Source organism: Oryctolagus cuniculus, chromosome 16 (assembly GCF_964237555.1).
Source record: "Oryctolagus cuniculus chromosome 16, mOryCun1.1, whole genome shotgun sequence".
NCBI classification, from domain to species: domain Eukaryota; kingdom Metazoa; phylum Chordata; class Mammalia; order Lagomorpha; family Leporidae; genus Oryctolagus; species Oryctolagus cuniculus.
Window position 1 is genome coordinate 21,017,638 of NC_091447.1, and position 22,383 is coordinate 21,040,020.

The window sequence follows — 22,383 nt, forward strand, 5'->3', positions numbered from 1 at the left end:
TGCCCTCTGAAGTAGCTGGCCTGTGTGGTGAGCTCTCTCTTCTTGATCTAATACTCTCTGTCCCTGATACTTTTAACTGTTCACCCAGTTCTCAATAGCATCTGTTTGTGAAGGATGGCCAGATTTATACTCTTGCCCTCACCCTCTTCTGAGCTCTCCAATTATGTGTGAATTTCTGCCTGATGCTAACAGGTAGATAGCAGAGTAGCATTTAACGAACTTCACCCCTCTAAAGTGAGTTCTTGAACTTCTCCCCGAAAAAGAATGTCATCCCCATCTCAGCCAATGGTATCACCGTCCACCCAGTTCCTGAACGAGTGTCTGGGAGTCGTTCATGATTCCCCTCTCCTTCAAAGACCCACAGTTACCCTTTTATCAAGCCCTATGCATTCTGTCTTCAAAAATGTCTCCAATCCATCCAATAGTCATCTCCACCCCCGGCAACCGGATCTCAGCCACCATCATTTTTCAAACTAGACCACTACACAATCTCCTATCACACCATGAACATTCAGTTTTTAAGACAAAATCACTGTATTTTCTTAAGTCCTCTCCAAGCACTTCCTGTTGTGCTGAGACTAAAGCCAGATCCACACTTGGGCAGGAAGCCTTCAGGGCCCACGCCTGACTTTCTCTTTCCTACTTCCAGCCGCATCCTAGCTCCTCTCCCCTCACTCTGGTGCCCTGGCTACCTGGACTTCCGGTTCTTGGCTCCCACCACACTGTTTGGCTCCTGCAAGGCCTCTGTGCATTCATTCTACCTGGAATGTTCTCCATCCCTCCCACCCCACGGCACCAGCCCTTCTCTCCCCTCTGGTCAACTTTTAGGAGAGGCCCCTCTGATACCGGGCAGCACTGGGCCTCTGGTGGCAGCCGTAGCCTCATCTTTTCTCTTCTACAGCCCTTTTCACACTTTATTTCAGGGCGCTGTATTTTACTTATTTTTTGTTGAGCTTGCCATGTCAACAGTAAATTAAGTCAACTTTGTTGCCATGGTTTAACCAGCAGCTTTATTTTTTTTTTTATTTTATTTATTTATTTTTTTTGACAGGCAGAGTGGACAGTGAGAGAGAGAGAGACAGAGAGAGAAAGGTCTTCCTTTGCCGTTGGTTCACCCTCCAATGGCCGCTGCAGCTGGTGCGCTGCAGCCGGCGTACCGCGCTGATCCGAAGGCAGAAGCCAGGTACTTTTCCTGGTCTCCCATGGGGTGCAGGGCCCAAGCACTTGGGCCATCCTCCACTGCACTCCCTGGCCACAGCAGAGAGCTGGCCTGGAAGAGGGGCAACCGGGACAGAATCCAGCGCCCCGACGGGACTAGAACTCGGTGTGCTGGCGCCGCAGGTGGAGGATTAGCCTAGTGAGCCACGGTGCTGGCCAACCAGCAGCTGTAAAACATTTGTAGTAAAACAGTAAGAAAACTATGACTACTGAATTTGGAAAATGTTCACCTTTTGTAAAAATTTTTTGTTTACTTGGGAAGTGAGGGTGGGGAGAGGGGAAGGAGGGAGAGAGAGGGAGGGAGGAAGAGAGAGGAAGGGAGGGAGGGAGAGAGAGAGGGAGGGGGGGAGAGAGGGAGAGAGGGGGAGAGAGAGAGGGAGAAGGAGAGAGGGAGAGAGAGAAAGAAAGATCCCATCTGCTAGTTTACTTCCCAGTTGCCCACAACAGCCTGGACTGGTAGGGACTGGAGCCTGGAGCCAGGGACTGAGTCCAGGTCTCACATGAGCCATGTGGACCCAGTTATTTGGGCCATCACCACTGCCTCCCAGGGTCTGCATTAGCAGGGAACTGGAGACAGGAGCCAAAGCCAGGACTTGAACCCAGGTACTCGGATGTGGGAGGTGGGCATCCTACCCACTCGGCTAAACACCTGCTCCCACTGTCCAGCCTTTCATAGGAGGTTTCACTGAGCAATTCTTTTCGTGCCAGGTTTGATCCCAGTGGGCCTCGGAGAACCATGGCCTTTGGTGCCATGAGAACACATTGCCCCCGAGACGGACTGCCTGCACCCTTACAAGGAGTGCTTTGTCACGTGCCTGGGCCGTGCTCTTACAGACACGTCTCCGTTTCAGTAAGAACACTTTGAAAGATTTTTCTTATCGCTTGTCACATCAATAGACAGTTTGCATGTGGCACACCAAAATGCCAAAAGATATATTTTTTTATTTTTAATTTTTTTTTATTTTTGATAGGCAGAGTGGACAGTGAGAGAGAGAGACAGAGAGAGAAAGGTCTTCCTTTGCTGTTGGTTCACCCTCCAATGGCTGCCGCTGCAGCCTGCGCACCGCGCTGATCCGATGGCAGGAGCCAGGATCCAGGTGCTTTTCCTGGTCTCCCATGGGGTGCAGGGCCCAAGCACCTGGGCCATCCTCCACTGCACTCCCTGGCCATAGCAGAGAGCTGGCCTGGAAGAGGGGCAACCGGGACAGAATCCGGTGCCCCGACCGGGACTAGAACCCGTTGTGCCGGCGCCGCAAGGTGGAGGATTAGCCTATTGAGCCACGGCGCCGGCTCGAAATGCCAAAAGATATTATAATTCAGTTTACTGCATAGAAATCATGGCCTTAAGTTGTTCTTTTTGACTTATTTTTTACTTTTTCTTGCTGCTTTTATTCCTCTGTCAGTCCCATTAGGTGGAAACCAGGTGTGCGTTGTCTGCCACTTAATGTACACACAGGGACTGGCGTGGGTGAACACAGAACTCAAATGATGCTCTCTTTTCTTAAGCAGAGCTGCGTTCCAAATTGTGACCATGGCCGTCATCCTGATTCCTTTGTTAGATAAGTCATAAACAGGCATCCCAATTTGTTTTTTTTTAAATGCAAATGTCTACATTTTTATTAACAGAAGTTTAAAAGTCTGAAAGGCCTTTTGTAATAAAGCGATACAACATCGGGACCCCATCACGTGCTTGCCTGCCTGCCTCTATGGACGGCCTTTGGCGGTTTTGCTGACTGTAGCCACGTTGGCTTGCAAGGAACGCCGCAGCTCTGCTTCTTGGTGCCAGGAAACAACTACTTTTATTTTGTTTCTGCTGTAAACCATGACTTAATCCATGATCCTGTTACAGAAAGACCTGGGCCCGAATAACTAGAGCAAAACCATCCTTATGATGTGATAGGCCGGGTATCTCACAACCGGCAGCGTACCAGCCAAGGAGACTGGCCAGCCAGGGTGGGTTTTCAGCCCACCCACATGAAGGATAGATGGACACACACACACACACACAAACACACACACAAACACACACACAGCTTGCTGGGCACAGACTCTATCTCTGGGGAGAGCAATTTCATAGGCCCTATGGGTAGCCTGCATTTTCAGCCAACTCCCTTGCTTTTTTTAACACTCTCTTTGGAAGTGGCGCAAAGCCCTGGAACCTTTTAATTATCCTGTAATCACATCTTATTTATACCTGTCTGGGTATTCTACAGATGGGGCAACTGCCGTCCCAAGGACACAGTAATTGAGCCCTGTCTTCCAGAACTTGCTGAGCTAAATGCAGGTTGCGGCGAGCGGCCCAGGCTATCTTGGGTTCATCCACACGGTGCCTAGTTTGGGGCAGTGAGTCTTGTTCCTTAGTTGATGGTGTGTTCCTGTAACCTGACTGTTTCTCCACATTCCTTTTGGACCGGGGCACGGTGGGTCAGTGCAGGGTTTCAAAGATCAAAGCACGGCTCCGTTTCCTCTGGATCCGCCCCACTGGATGGAAGACACCCAGTGAAGATCATTCCTCTGATGCCTGTCTTTGTTCTGTAACTGCCTCCATGTGTTTCATGTCCAAGGCCACTTGCCTCTAGGTCACCGAATCCTCTGACAGCCTTCTTCTGTTTGGATCACAGGTGCACACTTTCCGAGGCCCACACTGGTGTGAATACTGTGCCAACTTCATGTGGGGGCTCATTGCCCAGGGGGTCAGGTGCTCAGGTAAGTATGAAACTTTCTTAAAAAAAAAAAATTTATTTGAAAGGCAGAGCCACAGAGAGACAGAGGCAGAGAGAGAGAGGGGTCTTCCATCTGCTGGTTCACTCCCCAAATGGCCGCAGCAGCCAGAGCTGGGCTGGTCTGGAGCCAGGAGTTTCCTCCAGGTCTCCTATGTGGGTGCAGGGGCCCAAGGACTCTGGCTACCCTCCAGTGCTTTCCCAGGCCACAGCAGAAAGCTCGATTGGAAGTGGAGCTGCTAGGACTTGAGCCGGTGCCCATATGGGATGCCAGTACCACAAGCGGTAGCCTTAACCACTATGCCAGTCCCAGAATGGACCTTTCATTTTTCTTTTCCAATTATGTAAAGTACCATCGTGCTGAGCCAGAGGACGTCTATCTAGAGCTGGGAGATAGATATGCCTAGACTGGTTCAGCAGTCAAGTGGTCCCAGAGGGCTCCAGGCCTTTTGGAGCTCAATGGGGAGACTGTTCTATGAGTTTCCAGGAATGAAGAAGAATATCTCACATTTATACAAGGAAAGGAAGAAAGAAGCAAGCAAATATATTTCCATAAGCATCAGCCTGCCTCCCAAAATAGGCAGTGGTCCTCAAAAAGAAAAATCAATTCCACTGGAATTACATGGACAGAAAAGCCATGCTTCTCTCCAACGCTGTCTTTTAAAATAAATGTAATGATACTGGCGATGAGAATTTACCACCTGCCAGGCCCTGGACCACACACTTACTACTTACACTTCGCCTCACAACCAAACCTGGGGGATGATAGCACTGTCCCTCTGAAACATAAGAGGAAACAGGAACCGAGAGGTCACTGAGAATTGCCCTTGGCCACCAAGTAAGTGGTGGATGTTGATTCAAAGGCAGATGGGCTGCAGGGCCCAAGCCCAGCCTGCTTCTGCCATCGGATTGGCACTGAGACCACAGACCTTAGCTCTGGTATTTTCAAAGTAGTTTGAACCCCAGACATCTTCCCACCTAGAATTAGATGCACACATCATGGCTATGTTAAGATACATCCGACAGGGAGCGGCGCTGTGGTGCAGGTTAATCCTCCACCTGCAGCGCCGGCATCCCATAGGAGCACCGGTTCTAGTACTGGCTGCTCCACTTCTGATCCAGCTCTCTGCTATGGCCTGGGAAAGCAGTAGAGGATGGCCCAAATCCTTGGGCTCCTGCCTCTGCATGGGAGACCTAGAAGCTCCTGGCTCCTGACTATGGATCAGCCCAGCTCGGCTGTTGTGACCATATGGGGAGTGAGCCAGCAGGTGGAATACCTCTTTCTCTCTGCCTCTGCCTCTCTGTAACGCTGCATCAGACAAAGGATAAAGCATTGCCAGGTGAATGTGTAACCTGGCTCCCTGCTCCATGCCAGTAGCCTTTTTCTGGAGCACAGTTGTGCTGGGGGGAGAGCAGCCCTCTGTGACACTGACAGGGTCCACCTGCCCCATGACTGATTCCTCCTTGCTGGGGTGGGACTGTAAAAGATAATTATGTGACTCATTTAAAATGAGCCACCAGCACTATGCCAAGGTGGTGGATCTCCTCTCCCATACTGGCAGCTTTGGTCACAGGATCATGCAACCTTGAATCACCACTGTGCCTAGAAGGGGCTTCTACAGGTACAACAGTCACTGGTATCACTTGGGCAGTTCAGGTAGTTCTCACGTAGCCCGGAGAACTCTGCCTTCCCTCAGCCCAGGTCCAAGGTGCAAAGTGGTAAGACCTGAGCTCAAGACCTGAGCTCAAACGCAGCCCCCCAAGAAGTGGGCAGGTTCCCCAAGTAACACAGAAGACTCACAAAGTATCTCCGGGTTCCACCACTGAACAAAGTGGTAGAATATCTGCATTACTCATTAATTTGGCCTGTCCAGGTTATACTACCAAAAATATCCCTAATTGTTGGTATTATCCAATTTCAGCAGGAAATTGGTCCAAAGTCAATATTATGAGAACAAAACCTGGACTTTACATTCGCTATGATCAGCAGCTTTCTCTGGGATGAAAAGCTTTGGGGATTTTTTTTCTCTCTCTGTTTTTATAATCAAAATAAGACACAGTCTAAGTCTACATTGTTAGTATTCTCCAGTGGCTACTCTTTTTTCTTGGACTTCATCTGCGTAGCAGAAAAGCTGAAAACTGGTCATTATAGGTTAAGAAGAGTCATCGTTGCCTCTCAGCTTTCCATAATGTTAAATTTTTAAACCAGGTTTTTATTTGTATCATAATTGAGCTCTATTAATTTGTAAAAAATATTTTGTACATAGTATAAAACATCTTAATGAAATTTTAGAATTTAACTCTACATCAGTTCACTGTTGCGTCAGACCTTAAAATGAAATTTGTAAGAAAATTAAAAATAGGACTGCCGTTTGATCCAGCACCTGGAAAATAACCCAGAAGAACTAAAAGCAGGCTCTTGAACAGACACTTGGACGCTGGCTCAGCAATAGCCAAAAGGTGGAAGTGACCAAAGTGTCCATGCATGGAAAGATGGCTAAACAACATGCAGTGTAAACACGTAACGGGGGATTACTCATCCTAAAGAACGTGTGGAGGGGGGAGACAATGTTATGTTATTCTTTGTGTGTAGAAGGCAATAGTATAAGACACTTTGAGTAGACAATGATACACCAACTTTGAACAACTTAAGCATTAAATTTTTATTTTCCAGAATGTAGACTCTGGCTTTTTATTGTCAGGGAAATTCCATCAGTGGATACCAACTGCTAACAAGGCTTTTAACGTGTTCAGTGAACTTAAAAGCGCCTTTTCAGCTTTGGATCTTGATATGAGCTTTATAAATAATTACTCTAATCATCATATTACACGGCATTGTTATAAATGGTAAACTCTCAATTACTCCCACTGGGCTACAGTTAGACAGGATTTCCATTCCCAGGTGTTAGAATGAGGCAGGTAGAAATAAATAAAAATGGCCTGGCCACAGGAGGACGGGCCTGGGAAGTAGGGACCTCCTCTCCAGGAAAGCACAAGATGCCAACAGTCGTGAGCTCCTCAAACCAACGAGTAGAGATTCTACAGAGACCAGCTTTCTCCTCCACACCAGGGACTTCCAGGAAACAGGCTGGCAGGAGTCCTAGGTGCCGCTGGTGAGCTGTGACCTAACCTGGGAACCCAAACCCCAAAAAGCCCACTTGTGTACGCAAAGTTCCAGCCCAGAGAGAGAGAGAGATCACATCCAAACACCCTAAGCACCTAAATGAGCTCAGTGAGGGCTTCTACTCCTCGGGCCCAGCCCAGGAAGCCGGACGCACGTAAGGGTGCAGAGGGTAAAGATGACTCTCGGCAGCACCTGTCCTGGGTGGCTGTTCCGGAAAAACACGGCAGGCACGGGTGGTGGTATTTTTATTTTTGGCAACGTATAATTTGTGCTGGGCTCTTGACAGAGGCCCGGGCATGGCTAATGCGACTCCTTCGTTTGCAGACTGTGGGCTGAATGTGCACAAGCAGTGCTCCAAGCATGTGCCCAACGACTGCCAGCCCGACCTCAAGCGGATCAAGAAGGTGTACTGTTGTGACCTGACCACGCTCGTGAAGGCCCACAACATGCAGAGACCCATGGTGGTGGACATGTGTATCCGGGAGATTGAAGCAAGAGGTTTGGAAAATGCTCTGTTAATTTTTCCTGTTGTCAAGGAAACTGGCTCCACTACTTTTGTTGGGAAAATGGTCCCAACCAATGGTATCAATTTCCATTTCCGAGAAAAACCACATGTGTATGGGCTCAACAGATGTTTCCTGAGCTTTTACTGTGTCCTATACATTGAGAAATCCATACTACTGTGTGGACAAATAAATACACGTGCATGCCCATATTCAAAACAAGATGGATTCACAAAGGAAGATGCTGTAATCGTATTTGAGGACAATTAAGAAAGAGTTCTGGCAGAAGTGAGGTTGGAATTGGATACTGAGAAGTGCTCCTGGAAGTGGGCAGTTGGCCTGGTGCCTAAGACGCCAGAGAGGATGCTCAGGCCTCACGTCAGAGTGCCGGGTTTCACTCTTGGGTCTGGCTCTGGCCTCCAACTTCTGCTAATGCTAACCTTCTAACTGCTAATGCAGACCCTTGGAGGCAGTGGTAATGGGTTCCTGCCACCTGCCTGGGAGACCTTGCTTGTGTTCCCAGGTCCTGGTTTCTGCCTGACGCTGCCCCAGAGGAGTGAGCTAGCAGATAACACTCTCATTCTTTCTTTCTCCTTCCCTCACTTCTTCCTCCTTCCCCCTCAAATAATTTTCACAGTGTTTGTATTTAATAGAAATATTATTGATCATTGCACCTCCTACCATATAAAAGTTCACTCCTAATTCTGTTCTGCTTATTTCAAAGATGAGTTTAAAAGGTTTCAAAAATCTATTTAGGGCTGGTGCTATGGCATAGTGGGCTGAGGCCTCCACCTGTGGTGCCAGTATCTCATGTGTATCTCAGTATCTAGTCTCAACAACTCCTCTTCCCATCCAGCTCTCTGCTATGATCTGGGAAACCAGCAGAGGATGCCCCAAGCGCTTGGGCCTCTGTGCTCACATGGGAGACCTGGAAGAAGCTCCTGGCTTCGGATCGGCCCAGCTCCAGCTGCTGTGGCCGTTTGGGGACTGTACCAGCGATGGAAGACCTCTCTGTCTCTCCTTCTCTCTCTCTGTAACTCTACCTCTCAAATACATAAATTTTAAAAATCTATTCAAGAAAATTATCAAGGAGGCAAGAAAGATAAACATTTCAAAAAAAAAAAAAAAGGCAAGCTTCTTTACATTATGTGCGGGCCACCTGTCCTTTGTGCTTTGCTAGGCGCTGTTTAGTATCGCAGTGCTCAGTGGTGTCACAGACTGGGTCTCCATGAGGAGAACTGGGATTGCTGGATGGGGCTTGGACCACGTATAAAACCTTCCAAAGGCCTCAGTGATGTTGGCCATCTATTATATTCTGCTACACTGGGTACCCATTATTGGATCCAAATTGGCTAAAGACATTCTACAGGTATCCACTGGCCAACTTGCCCATTTGTTCCAAAACAAAACAAAAGGCTGTTGTAGCTTGTCATCCCAAGCCTTCTAGAGATAGGAAATTATTTCCTTTCTCTTTCAGGAGGAAAGCCATAGCTATTCTATTTCTTGAGGGCTTGCTTGTTTAGTATCAGATACTAAGAACTGCCTCTTCCCTTGTTGTTGCTATGGCTAACAGAGCTCAATGTGACTGTGAAGGACATGAGCTATGCTTCTCTGGAGAAGCTGGGATTCTGCTGATGCTTCAGGCAAAACTATACCACACTGGACATGCAGAGAGACTGTCTACAAAGAGCATATCACTAAGCATGCCTCATACAAGGATTACAGGGGCACCAATCAGCAACTGATGCCAAGGGAATTGCAGCAGAGGGATTGGAGCCATAGGTGCTGGGGGCCTAGGTGGCCAAGCTGAATCCAACAGTTGCCTTTGGAGGAATTCACAGGACGCATCCCCAGCTGCACGGGCACCACTGCCAACATCTCACATGGACTCCTGTCCTTAAAAAATTCCTTACTGCTCTCCTCAGGCTCACTGTGTCTGCATGATACCATAGAATGAAAAGGTCGTGAGCTTGAGGTTAGATTCCCAGCCCCATCTCTTACTGGCTCTAGCAAGACCTTGGGCAAGCTGCTTACTCCATATTTTTAAGATTTACTTGAAAGGCAGAGTTACAGAGACACAGGGAGAAAGAGTTCTTCCATCTGCTGGTTTACTCCCCAAAGGGTTGCAATGACCAGGGCTGGGCCAGGTTGAAGTCAGAAACTTCATCCGAGTCTCCTACATGAGTGCAGGAGCCCAAGTACTTGGACCATCTCCTGCTGCTTTCCCAGGTGCATTAGAAGGGAGCTGGATTGAAAGCAGAGTAGCTGGGACTTGAATCAGCACTCATATATGAGATGCTGGCATCACTGGCAGTGCCTTAATCTGCTGTGCCACAAAACTGGTCCCTCTTTACTCTATGTGAGTATCTATTTCCCCAGCCATAAAGTGAACTGATAAATTGCTCCTCATAAAATGGTTTAAGAATTAACATCAGTTGACACAGATAAAGGACCTAGTACAGTGCCCAACACACAGGAGTCAACCTGTGTCATTTCTTTTCTTTTCTTGGAACGATTACCTCCCCTAACTCCACCTCCGTATCTGACTGTGTAACGCAGACTTTGTGTCAGTGCTGTCGCAGAGACCTGAATGATAGTGCCTTCAACATGATGGAAATCTGCTTCTCTCTGCAGCAGGGCAGCGGGGCTGGTCGAATGGATGCCATGGCGGAACCCAGGCCCTGTGTTGCCCTGCCGTGGTGCCCACTGTATGATGCCACCTGCACGCCCACCAACAGGAAGGGGGAAGGGAGTGTTCTTGCCCTTCAGAGCCACAATCCAAAAGCTGTTTACATCCCTTCTGCTCTCTTCACATTGCCCAGACTTCAGACCCGGCTCTAAGAATCATAAGGCTCTGTTCAACCGGGAGATGGAAGATAAACTATTAGGAGGAGAACTGACACACTCGGCTCCTCTGATGAACTCCAACCCCATCCCTTCAGACTCCCCCTCGATATGAGCTCCCCAGGTGCCCCCTTCTACCGGGGTTGGCCGTCCCCAATTCTGCTCCCATGAGCCACCATGTCCTCACCTGTGTGGCATCGCCTGTCCCAGCTGTACTGAGGTGAACAGTGTGACACACAGGTATACTGGTGGGCCAAGTCCCACTGACCAGCAGTGGCAACCTGGGTGAGTGGTACTCGGAAGAGTTGAGATCGACTAACAGCCTCTGCCCTGGTCACAGGAGAGAGTAGGGACTGTATCGATGCCATGTGCTCTTGCCGGATGCAGGGGATCTCAGATGGGCAAAGACACACTTGATGGAGTCTTTCCAGAGGAAGCAGCAGGGACGTATGTTACTTAGGAGGAATCTGACATAGCATACTATACTGCCGCAATTTTCTTATCTTCTGACAGGACATAGTATAGATATGAAACTAGAGTCCATGTGCAAATATTTGGGGAAGCTGAAGTTAATATCTCCCCAACACCTACTTACCTACCTACCTACCTACCTATCTCTCTCTCTCTCTCTCTCTCAGGATTAAAGTCAGAAGGAATTTACAGAGTCTCCGGGTTCACTGAGCACATTGAAGATGTCAAGATGGCGTTTGACAGAGGTAAGCTGTGCTTCAAGTGCCGTCTGTCTGTCTTGCCCTTGGCAACTGCTCTGTTGGAACCAGGTTTCATTCACGGTAGAAATGGGGTTTCAGAAATGCTGAGAGCTGTTTTTCAGGGAGCTGAGGAGGGATGGTTTAACAATTTCACAGGCGCAAGCATTTGGTGTTGGTAAGCCTGTATCCCACGTCAGAGTGCCTAGGCTCAAGTCCCAGCTCTGCTTCTGATCCAGCTTCCTACTCATGTTCACTCTGGGAGGCAGCAGGTAATGGCTCAGGTAGTCGGGTCCTTGGCACCCACATGGGAAAGCCAGATTGAGTTCCAGGCTCTCATCCTTGACCTGGCCTGGTCCTGGCCCTGGCCCTGGCCCTGACTCTTGGGGGCATTTGGGGAGTGAATCAGTTGATGGAAGCTCTGTCTGCATATCTCTGTGTGCATGTATGTGTGTGTGTGTATGTATCTATCTTTCATTAGTAAATTGTTTTAACAGTCCTACAGTTCCTTTCTGAGGAAGGGGGGTGCTTAGTTAGAAGCTAAACACACAGCACCAGTGCACCCCCCTGCACCATCCCTCATCTCAGGACCCTGTTGGAGACTCTTCGCCCAAAGCTCCAAGGAGCGGAGCAGAGTTGAGAGGGCAGCCCCAGGGCTGCAGCAGGGGAAGCCGATGGAAGTGCAGGAGGTAGCTCCTTTGTTCTTTACAGTTCTGACAGATGTCCCCTCGGACACTGTATCTCTTAGGTGAGCTGTCACAGCCAACCTGGGAACTCTTAATGCAGATCATCAGGGCCCCCCATGAGAATGCATCCACAAAGCTCCATGAGTCCAAGGCTCTGCATTTCTAACGGACATTCCAATCCATTCTGGTGCAGCCAGTCAAGTGAGGGAACCCTCACCTAACGTGACCCACCCCAGCAGTCCTGGTGTGCACCTCACCTCGCAGAGTTCTGAGCACCTGCACTGTGTTCACACTTCTGTGTAGCAAAGGCCTTGTAATCAGGGGTTGGATCAATTCTTCGCTCTTTCATGAAGCCTTCTTCACTGCCCAAAGCTGACCTAAGAGCTTCTGTTTGCTTTTCCTATGTCTTCTGGGTATTTTACCTGCCTCCAGCATAGCAATCTCTCCACATACCTTGTAACTATTGAATTGCATGCTAATTCGCCACCTAACCAGAACTACTGGAAGACAATAGCTCTACTTTGATTTCACTAGGACTTTACAATGCTTGGCACCTGGTATGTTTTCAATAAATGCTTGCAAAATATGTAAATATTGGGATCCACATAGCCTAGCTACTTTGCTTTTACTGTTCTCTGTACATGAGCAGAGAACAGTACCTTTTGTATCACCAGATCCAAATTTGCTGAGGTGTCTGTTCTAATTCTCCATGCAGTAGATGCTTGTAACCCCTACGTGGCTGAAATGTTTTTTAACCGAAGAGTTTCACAGTCTCTGATAGCTCAGTGGGACTGGTACTTGCTAATGATAAAACCGTCAAACAATGTCTTGAGAATGATTGTTAAAAATGTTAAGACCTCTAGCATCACTGGAGGTAGGGCAAGGGTGAACTTTCCCAGATTCAAGCCCTAGGGGTTGTGGGGGAGGGAGGGAACACTGTGACAATAGCAACTGAAGATGTTCAGCAATTGTTCTGTGTTCCTGACCTTCCAATTCCTATCTGAGAACACCTTAGAGCTTCTCCATGCTTTCTTATTTAAATCAGATGGTTTTTCTGTTGTGAACCTTTGTGTCTACCTACAAATTGCTGGGCTGAGTTTTTTTTTTTTTTTTTAAGATTTTTATTGATTTATTTATTTCATAGGTAGAGTTACATACAGTGAGAAAGACAGAGAGAAAGGTTTTCCTTCCATTGGTTCACTCCCTAAATGGCCGCTATGGCCGGAGCTACGCCGATCCAAAGCCAGGAGCCAGGTGCTTCCTCCTGGTCTCCCATGGGGTGCAGGGCCCAAGCACTTGGGCCATCCTCCACTGCCCTCCCAGGCCACAGCAAAGAGCTGGACTAGAAGAGGAGCAATTGAGACTAGAACCCGACGCCCATATGGGATGCCAGCGCCACAGGCGGAGGATTAACCTAGTGTGCCACGGCACCAGCCTCTCTGGGCTGAGTTTCTATTTAACAGGTTAGCAGGGGCTTGGACCCAAAAAACCATTAAAGTCTACTTCCTTAGCCTTGGGCTGCAGGGTACCCACACACCCTGACCTCACTCTCAGCAAACTCCTTTTCATTACACCTCCATGTAATCAGAAGTCAAAACAGTGAGCCGAGATTGTCAGAAAGCAGTCGTTGTGAGATCTTATTCCCCCTCCCTTGTGCACACTTTAACTTGGTGAAGTAAGGTCCTCATTTGAACTTGGGTCGCTGATTGTTTTTCAGATGGAGAAAAGGCGGACATATCTGCCAACATCTACCCAGACATCAACATTATCACTGGAGCCCTGAAACTCTACTTCCGAGACCTGCCCATCCCTGTCATCACATATGACACCTATTCCAAATTCATAGAAGCAGCAAGTGAGTGTGCAAAGCCAGCGGTTTGTTTGGACCACACTCTCCAGCACAATGCTTTCCGTTCCAAGGCAATTAGAACTCAATTCTCTCTCATTCTTGCATGAACGCGAGTGCTGCCGAGTGAGGACACAACAGCACCGTTAACAGAAAGCCAGCCGTGGTTCCCCAGCTGTGCTGACCCAGTGCTAAGCCAACTCCTCTGGGCGGACGCGGGGTGTCAGGCACTGCTGGCTCCCCCTTCCCCTCATTGTTCCTTGTGTGCCAGGAACCAGCACAGTTGGGTCTATTTTATTCTGTGTTGAAAGCGTGAATATTTGGGTAGCCAAAAAAAAATTATTTAAGATTTATTTATTTATGTGAAAGGCAGAGGCTTAGGAACAGACAAGAGTAAGGAATGGGAGATTCAGATGCATGACACAGAAGTCAAGCCCACTTTGAGGAAGTCTTTTTGTTTTTGAGGTTTCTTAATCTTTAATCTTGTGCTGTTAAATATAGTCATGAGTTGTCTTAAGGGTAGGTACGAGGGCCGGCTGGCAATATTACGAGGTGCACTTTCTGGAGGAGCTGAGGCCCTGCTCCCTCCTAAGAACATTTCTTCCTATGTCCAGAGCAGAGAAGGTTCTAGAAGCTAGGTACCCTCCACCCTAAGAGGAATGATAGGAGGGCTTTCTTTGAATGGCTGCCAGTATTAATCAGAGACCCAAAAACCAGAAGCATGCATTCTTCCTCCCATTGTTAATTTTCCCAGTATCTGCTTCCTAACCAGGGCTTGCACCGAGGTCAGCCCTGCCAGCAGTTGGGTGAAAAGTGCCATTAGTGCAGGCTGTGCTGGCTGACTCATCTGCCAATGTCCTTGCATTGCAAAATACATTTGACTATGGAAGGCTGCCAGGCAAAGACTCATTAGGCAACTTCAAGGACACACTACCATAAGTGGTGTAGTCTGGATTAAAGCTGTGACAGTGAGATTTCTAGCAAATCCAGTTCAAAAGAAGGGTGAAGCACAGAGCATGAGCGTGCCCCAAGACTGTAAGCATTCTACTGGACTGGTGCTTCCCAGAAAACAAGACAATGTCCGCCCTCCAGACCCGCATCACAACGTCCACCAAGCATGTGATGCTTGGCCACAGACTGTGAAATGAGGCAGTACAAGAACAAACTCATTAAGTGCAACAGCACCTGCATTCAATGAACTTATTAGAACTCTGGAAACCCCTGAGGCAACTAAGTTTATAAAGAGATAAGGCTTCTTTGGCTCAGAGTTGTGTAGGTTCAAATCCAAAGATTGGGTAACCCCATTGGTTGGGCCTCTGGTGAGGGTGGTGGGTAGTGATGGTGGAGTGGGTAAGTTGGAAGGATCCTTGGAGAGAGAGAGGGAGGGGGGGGAGAGAGGGAGGGAAGGAGGAAGCGAGGAGAAACTGAGGCCAAACTCAGGCTTTTACAACGACCTTCTCACGAGAACAACCTTCAAGGACATGTCCCCAGTGTCCCAGTGACCCTAGGCCCCACCTCCTCAAGCTTCTACCGCCTTCCAACAGCACCACCCTTGGAACACCAAGTCATTAACACAGGGACCCTTGGGGGACAGCCAAACTCTATGGAACTGTAGCCACCCTCCTCCTTCGTTGTTAGAGCAGACCTCTCGTTACTTCTCTGAAAGCGTGAGTGTCACCAGGCTGACCTCCCTTGTGTGCCATCTTCCCAGAAGTCTCCAGTGCAGATGAGAGGCTGGAAGCCGTCCACGAGGTGCTGATGCTGCTGCCGCCCGCCCACTACGAGACCCTGCGATACCTGATGATCCACCTCAAGAAGTAAGCTCAGGCCTCAGCCACGCGCCCTGTCCTGGCCCCGGGGGTGGGCATCCCGTTAGGGAAGCATGCAGCCTTCCTCCCTCGCACACCGAATGGGCAGACACTCCACTCCTTTACGGGGAACTATGCTGCCTTGTCGGGGCCAGCCTGGTCGGAATGGCTAGAGCCCTCACTCCACTCCACGAGTGGCCCCACACTTCCACGTACAGTCCCTGGTACACAGGAAATTGCAGAAGCTTAGGGAGATCAAATCGCTGATCTCAAGAGGTGAGGCCAGGATGGAAACCCAGACAGACTCATCCAGACCTCATACTGTCTACACTGCCTCTCTACATTCTCCTCCAAGACAAGCCCTGCACTCTGTAGTTGTTCATCCTCCTGCTGTTCCACCCCAGTCCTGGACTCCCTGCCTCCTCAGAGTGCATTCCCAAGCCCACCTCTTGTGTTTCTGGATGTATGACATTTCTGTCACCAAGTTACAAACTGCCCATAACTTAGTGACTTAAAACAATAAGCATTTATTATCTCATACCCCCTGTGAGCCAGGAATATGGATGTAGCTTAACTAGCTGCCTCTGGCTCAGGGTCGATAACGCAACTGCGGTAAAACTATGTGCCAGTCTCTGAGGCCATCGCCAGGCTCGATGGGGCAGCACCTGCTTCCAAGTTCCCTGCTGTGGCCGCGGGCAGGATGCAATGCCTCAGAGACTACGGGACTGAAGACTTCACACCCTCAGTTCCCGGCCTTGTGGTCATTCCCACTCACTAAATAGTAACAGAGCTCCCCCCAGCGCAAGCAAGGAAGAGTGCCTAAGACAAACACAGCCTTTCTCTTACTTCATCTCGGCAGGGACATCCCACTGCTTTTGCCACTTTCATTGGTTAGAATAAGCAAGTCACTGGGTCCAGCCCCTACTCCAGGGGCAGGGACTGCACAGGGAATGAATTTCAGGGGGCAGAGGTCATTGGGGCCTCCTGCCTGCCACACAGGGGACCGTGCGTTGAGGAGCGTGTGGGACGTTAGGGTGTTTGCAGGACACTGGGGCCTCCGGATCCAGACTCCTCTCTCTAACCCTTGTGTCTTGTTCCTGGGCTGCTCACATACACTGAGGCTGCCGGGTTGGCCTCTGAAATGTTGGGGGGATCACATCTGTGGGCTTCACGATGTTTTTGGAAGACCCATGGCGAGAGAGCCATTCTTAGATAAAGTGCAAATCGCAATTCACAAGTCCATTCCGTAAGCGAAAGGAAGCACATTGCAAGCACTACAGACACTAGCTACAGAAGTTGTTCTCTTTCTGCCTTTTAAGACCTACAAATGCTGTCGCCCAGATTCAGGATGATCAGAGGTGGTAACAGGCAGCTCTAGTCCCATTTTTATACATGTGATGAACAGAAAAGAACGAGTGCTTTTTGAGATAAGGAGTTGACTAGTGGTGTCAGGCCTGGCTTTTATTTCCCTTACGGTGATCAACGTCCAGCTGTTACAGTTTGGAGGACAAAGTACCACGCTCGGGAAAAATGCTGACACTTGCCAGCTGGATTTTCAGTGCCGATGACTGCATGTTTCCCGCGGTGGGCCTGCCGGCCGCCTTGCTGGGCCAGGTACAGCGCTTGAGTGCACAGGGAGAGCCGGAAGAATGCCCTCTGCTCAGCTCTGCAGTGTGAAAACAATGCAAACTGGGCTGACCTTCCCGAAGTAACATGGCACATCCGATCCTAATAAGCCGTAAGGAAACAGGGATGGTCTTCAGTGCAAAACCTCAATAGATTTTAATTATTTTTGTCTTCAGATATCTTACCCTCTTTCAGGGCTTACGAACTATCTAAAGTTCTCAAATTCCTGAAATCCAGGATCTAGGAGATGGCTCCACTAGGCAGCTATTAAACCAGTCTTAGAGTCCGAGTTGCATTCTTGAAGGCTCTGCTGATCTTATCTGGGTGTTGAAATGATGACTCTTCAATTTCAACAATAATTACTGCTCCAGACCTCATCCTGCGGGGACTGGAAGTGATGCCCAACTGCCTTCCAGCGTGGCCACCTGCCAGCCTTCCCCCGTCCCATGATGAGGGCCCGGCTCTTCCTACACTCCTGGCAGCCCATTCTGCCAGTAACCTTTCTCCCCTGGCACTGCTCCTGCTAGCACACAGGGAACCTGCCCTCAACGCCCACTGTCTAGAACACACAAGTGACAGGAGGAAAAACAGCTGGCCCCACCAGCCAGCAAATAATCTGCTGTCCCTTCAAACCGGTATCCCCCAAATGATAGCTCCATACTTATTACATATTTATTAAGAAGTTAAAAAAAATTGGGTCCACATTCCCTTCATGGGATTCCTGTGCCAGAAATTTAGAAAGAAAAACAGATCAGAAAACTACCTTTAGAAAGAGAGCCTTCTGCCATTCCGATCCCCACTTCGCTCGTGCAGTTTCCCAGGCAAAGATGTTCCCGGGTCTTAGGGACGTGCACAGCATCTCAGCGTGCGCGTGCACCCCCCTCACTCCCCCGTGTGTCTGCTGCTTCGCAGGGTCACCCTGAACGAGAAGGACAATTTCATGAACGCGGAAAACCTGGGGATCGTGTTCGGGCCCACGCTGATGAGGCCGCCCGAGGACAACACCCTCACCACCCTGCACGACATGCGGTACCAGAAGCTGATTGTGCAGATTTTGATAGAAAACGAAGATGTTCTGTTCTAAGCCATCAGGGACAGGAGCTCAAGGGGCCCCCGTCCCTTCTAAGTTGATTCAGCTAAAGGAATAAAAACATTTCTTGCACTTGATTTGTTTTTCAAACAAGTGACAGAATTTCCTGGGCCGCGGTGCACCGCGGAGTCGGGTGCTGTGTCTCATAGACGCGTCGTCTCCATGTGAGAACGAGGGTGAGGGTGGGAAGAGGCCCTCACCCTGGCTCTTTTGCCGTGCCTCGTGTGTATATCTGTTCTGCTGCAAGAGTGATTAATAAATCTTTCTTTAACTTATTAAAAAAAGGAAACAATGTAGACCTTGAAACTTCAGTCTTAGTAATAAAAGGGAATTTAATTCTTAAAGGTACTTGATACAGTTATACATTTTCCACTTTCAAAAAGAAGACAATGCTATATGTTAAATGTTAAATGAAACCTATATTGTAAAATGTATTTTTATTTTGGCTGCAAGAATGTTATTTTATTTTAGCAAATAGAACTCAATGCAGTGCATTGACGATTGCCCTGTGTTCCTTGTTCCCCGCGTCCTTGCTGTGATGATAAAGTTGGTCCCGAATGCAGTATTATCTTGACATACCTCTGTCCTGATTAGTGCTTCTCCGTAAAATTCCACCTGCCACATGTATCCTGCTTCTGATAGTTTTTGCTTCTGCTCTCCTGCAGTATGTGTTCATAGCCATTGTGGAATGGTCTGAAATAGCCTCAAATTTTCTTTCCATAAAACTCTGGTGAATTCCCAAAGTATGCTTGGATCCAGTCCTAGCCTCTCTGTGCCACCAGTGTGTGTCCCAGAACGTGCCGAACGTGGTCATTTTACAGATGGCGACTGGAGGAAGCGGGGCGTCTCTGGGCTGTGTAAAACTTGGCCCCTTTCTTCTTTCCTGTTTGGCCACGCCCCTTGAATGCATCCTTTAATGGAAGGTTGTATGTCTGTCACATGTCTGTATTGCTGAAAAGTCAATCTGCAGAACAATTTTTTCATTTTTGTTTTATAAACAAACCTATTTTTGAAAGAATGACAAAGACTGTTTGCTCCCCCTTGATAAAGCAGATGTGTATGGGTCATAATTTGATTACTGTAGTTCCATCTGACTGGTTGCATCGATCTTAGCGTGAGCCTTTTACCCCAAGATTTCTATATTTTGTAACATAGGTGAGATATTTAAAGACATCAAAAAGTGCAAATCTAGATTTTTTTCTTAATCCATCTGCCATGTCTTTTCCTCTGATTGACATGATCCCTGTAAGTACTCGCCCACTGCTGTCTGGAGTGATCAGGAGAGAGCCTCCATGTGTTCTCTGGGGCTGGAAGGAGCGCAGGACCCCTGGGGCCTACAGATGGGACCCCTGGCACACAGGGGTCAAGCGGCTCAGCCTGGTCCCTGCTGCTCTCGTCCCGCCCAGCTGTACAGATCGGTTTGTTGTAGCTTATGTACTTCTTGACACTGTCAGAAATTATCTGGAAATGGTTTTATTTTGTGAAGTGAACAATACTTTGTAATTTATGATGGTGTAAATGGAAGGAAAGACGTTACATGTATTAAATTCTGCTGTCTGTCACTGTGGAGTATGTACCGGGGAATCATGTCAGAGTGGCTGGGCGAGAGTCTTCAAGATGCTGTTCCCTGATAGAGCGAGCAGCTGACTTCCTGACATCACTAAAACAGAAAGCTCCCGCAGACATCCCCCGCAGCACCCCCCACCCCGCCCCGCCACTGCTATGAGGCCAACACGCCCATGCTCCACCCTTACTTTCTGTAAGGCTGATGGGTTGATGCCCCGAGAGAGAGGGAAAGAGCTTAGAGTGGATCAGACAGGGCTGGCTGTGGGAAAGCAGATCAGCAAGTTTGGAGCCAGGAGGCCCTGAGTTCAAATCCTTGATCTGTCAGAGTTTGCTCATCTGAAAAATTAAGGATACCATTCTAATTGTAATGTCTTTTTTTAAAAAAATGTGTTTTGTAATTGACCCATGGTTACTGTACATATTTATAAATACGGGGCACAGCTGGTTTTTCAATGCATGTATATGGTATATAATAACCAGAATAATTGCTTATCTAATCACCTCAGAGACACTGTGCTGGGAACATTCAAAATCCGCTCTGGCTATTTTGAAATAATTAATAGTTGTCAACCACTGTTACCCTGCTGTGCTACAGAATATGAGAAGTTGTTACTCCTACTCAAGCTGTACCCCTGTACCCCATCCTCCTTCCCCCACTTCTTCTCCAGCCCTCCCTCCCCATACCCTAGCCAGTCTCTGGCTTCTTAAATGAAATTATCAACCAAAGTTATCAGTAACCATTATTTCTCATTATTATCATTACTGCTCCAGGAGTGATGGAGAAGGGGAGAGGGCAGAATGTGGGAGCAGGGATGGATTCACCCAAGTCCAGGTCCAGGGACTACTAAGGGCTATAATGGGGCTGCATAATGCATAATGTGGTTCACCTGACTCCCTCTCTCAGCTGTGATTCCAACACATGATCCCTGGTGCCCTGCTCATCCACACCTGTCTCCCCTACCATCTGGCAGCCTGACCGGGCTCCCCTTCCCTGGCTTGAAACTCCTGCTGTTGGAGCAACTCTAGCAGCTGGACCACCCAGGAGGCAGCACTGTGTTAGAAAGCCACTGTTACACCAGCCATGGAGAGCTGGAGGAGGTGAGACAGGGCAAGGTAGGTGGGAGAAGACAGCCGTAAGGAGAAGCAAGACCCCTTTTCTTTCTCCCATCCACGTCAGTGGTGTTTTCTGGTGACTTGGTCTGGATAGCTTTGGGGGAGCTGGTGCAGCAGTCAAGGTTAACAGCCTATAGGAGCCAGGGATGAGGAAGATGAGGCCAAAGAGGGGTGGACACACACTGCACACTACACAGCTGATGCACTGCCTGGGCTGTCCTGACTCCAGCTGGGAACCCAACTCAGCTTACAAATGCCCAAACTCAGTCACAAATTTACATTTGTTATTTTCATTTGACAGAGAGAAAGGTCTTCCTTCCACTACTTCACCCCCCAGATGGCTGCTACGGCCAGAACTATGCCAATCAGGAGCCAGGTGCCACCTCCTGGTCTCCCAAGCGGGTGCAGGGACCCAAGCACTTGGGCCATCCTCCACTTCCTTCCCTGTGGGGAGCAACTCGGACTAGACTAAGTTACTGGAATTAAGACTTACTCTATGCATCTGCTCTCCCACAATATGGCGCTGGGAGAGGAGGAAACAGCTTCTACGCAGCTGCCTCCAGTTCAACCAATAAACTGCAGGACCTGCTCCTGATTGGAGGAGAGCAGCATACTCGGCGTGTGGGTAGCAGAGTTGGGATTGGTGGAAGAGGACTATAAAGGAGGAGAGAGACAACATGCACCAGGAACATCTAAGGGGAACATCCGAATAACATCTGAGCAGCCCCCGAGAGAGCCGGCCAGCGGTGTGCCGCTCCCCCGCGGAAGTGGGGAAAGTGGCAGGGGGGCCCGCCCCTCCACGGAGGTGGAGGGACGGCAGCCAACCTGGGAAGAACCAGCAGCAAACCCGGGAAGGGGCGAGCAGACAAAAGAACAGCGCAGGGTCCTGTGTCATTCCTCCGCAAAGAGGGGGAGCGACACTTCCCGGGCCACAGCAGAGAGCCGGACTGGAAGAGGAGCAACTGGGACTAGAACCTGGTGTCCATATGGGATGCCAGGCGGAGGATTAACCAAGTGAGCCACGGTGCCAGCCCCTGTTATTTTTAAAGTGCAACAGTTGGGGGCATAGCAGTTAAAGCTGCTGCCAGTGACACTGGCATCCCATATGGGGACCAGTTTGTCTCCTGGCTGCTCTGCTTCTGATCCAGCTCCCAGCTGATGACCTGGGAAAAGCAGCAGAAGATGGCCCAAAAGTTTGGGCCCCTGCACTCAGGTGGGAGACCTGGATGAAGCTCCTGGCTTCAGCCTGGTTCAGTTCTGACTATTGTGGCCATCTGGGAGGTGAACCAGCCTGGTGATATCTCTCTCTCTCTCTCTCTCTCTCCCCTTCCTTCTCGCCATGTTAACTCTTTCAGATAAATCAACAAATCTGCAAAAACAAAGTGCAACATTTGTTACTTCTCAACCAATTTTTATCAAGCATTTACTAATCTCCAGACACTGAATACTTCGAACTTGGAGACAAGGCAAACATTAACCTCACTGGAAGAATTAAAAGGTCCAGTCTGCCTGGAGAGAGGAAGCTAGTTAAG

At 48.9% G+C, this 22,383-nt stretch overlaps 1 protein-coding gene and 1 long non-coding RNA gene across 3 annotated transcripts in view; one reads left to right on the forward strand and one right to left on the reverse strand.

The window, feature by feature from the left end:
• Positions 1–19,734, forward strand: part of CHN2 (chimerin 2) — a 279,635-nt gene extending 259,901 nt beyond the window's left edge. For both annotated transcript variants that reach the window (XM_070059690.1, XM_017344407.3), the window contains 6 exons: positions 3,840–3,924; positions 7,387–7,560; positions 11,048–11,125; positions 13,520–13,657; positions 15,360–15,465; positions 17,995–19,734. In XM_070059690.1, the coding sequence (XP_069915791.1) occupies positions 3,840–3,924; positions 7,387–7,560; positions 11,048–11,125; positions 13,520–13,657; positions 15,360–15,465; positions 17,995–18,166 (753 nt within the window). In that variant the 3' untranslated portion in view covers positions 18,167–19,734. The remainder of the gene's footprint in view (positions 1–3,839; positions 3,925–7,386; positions 7,561–11,047; positions 11,126–13,519; positions 13,658–15,359; positions 15,466–17,994) is intronic.
• LOC108177222 (uncharacterized) overlaps positions 1–22,383 on the reverse strand; it is a 73,861-nt gene that overhangs the window by 20,380 nt on the left and 31,098 nt on the right. The gene's annotated exons all lie outside the window — the stretch shown is intronic.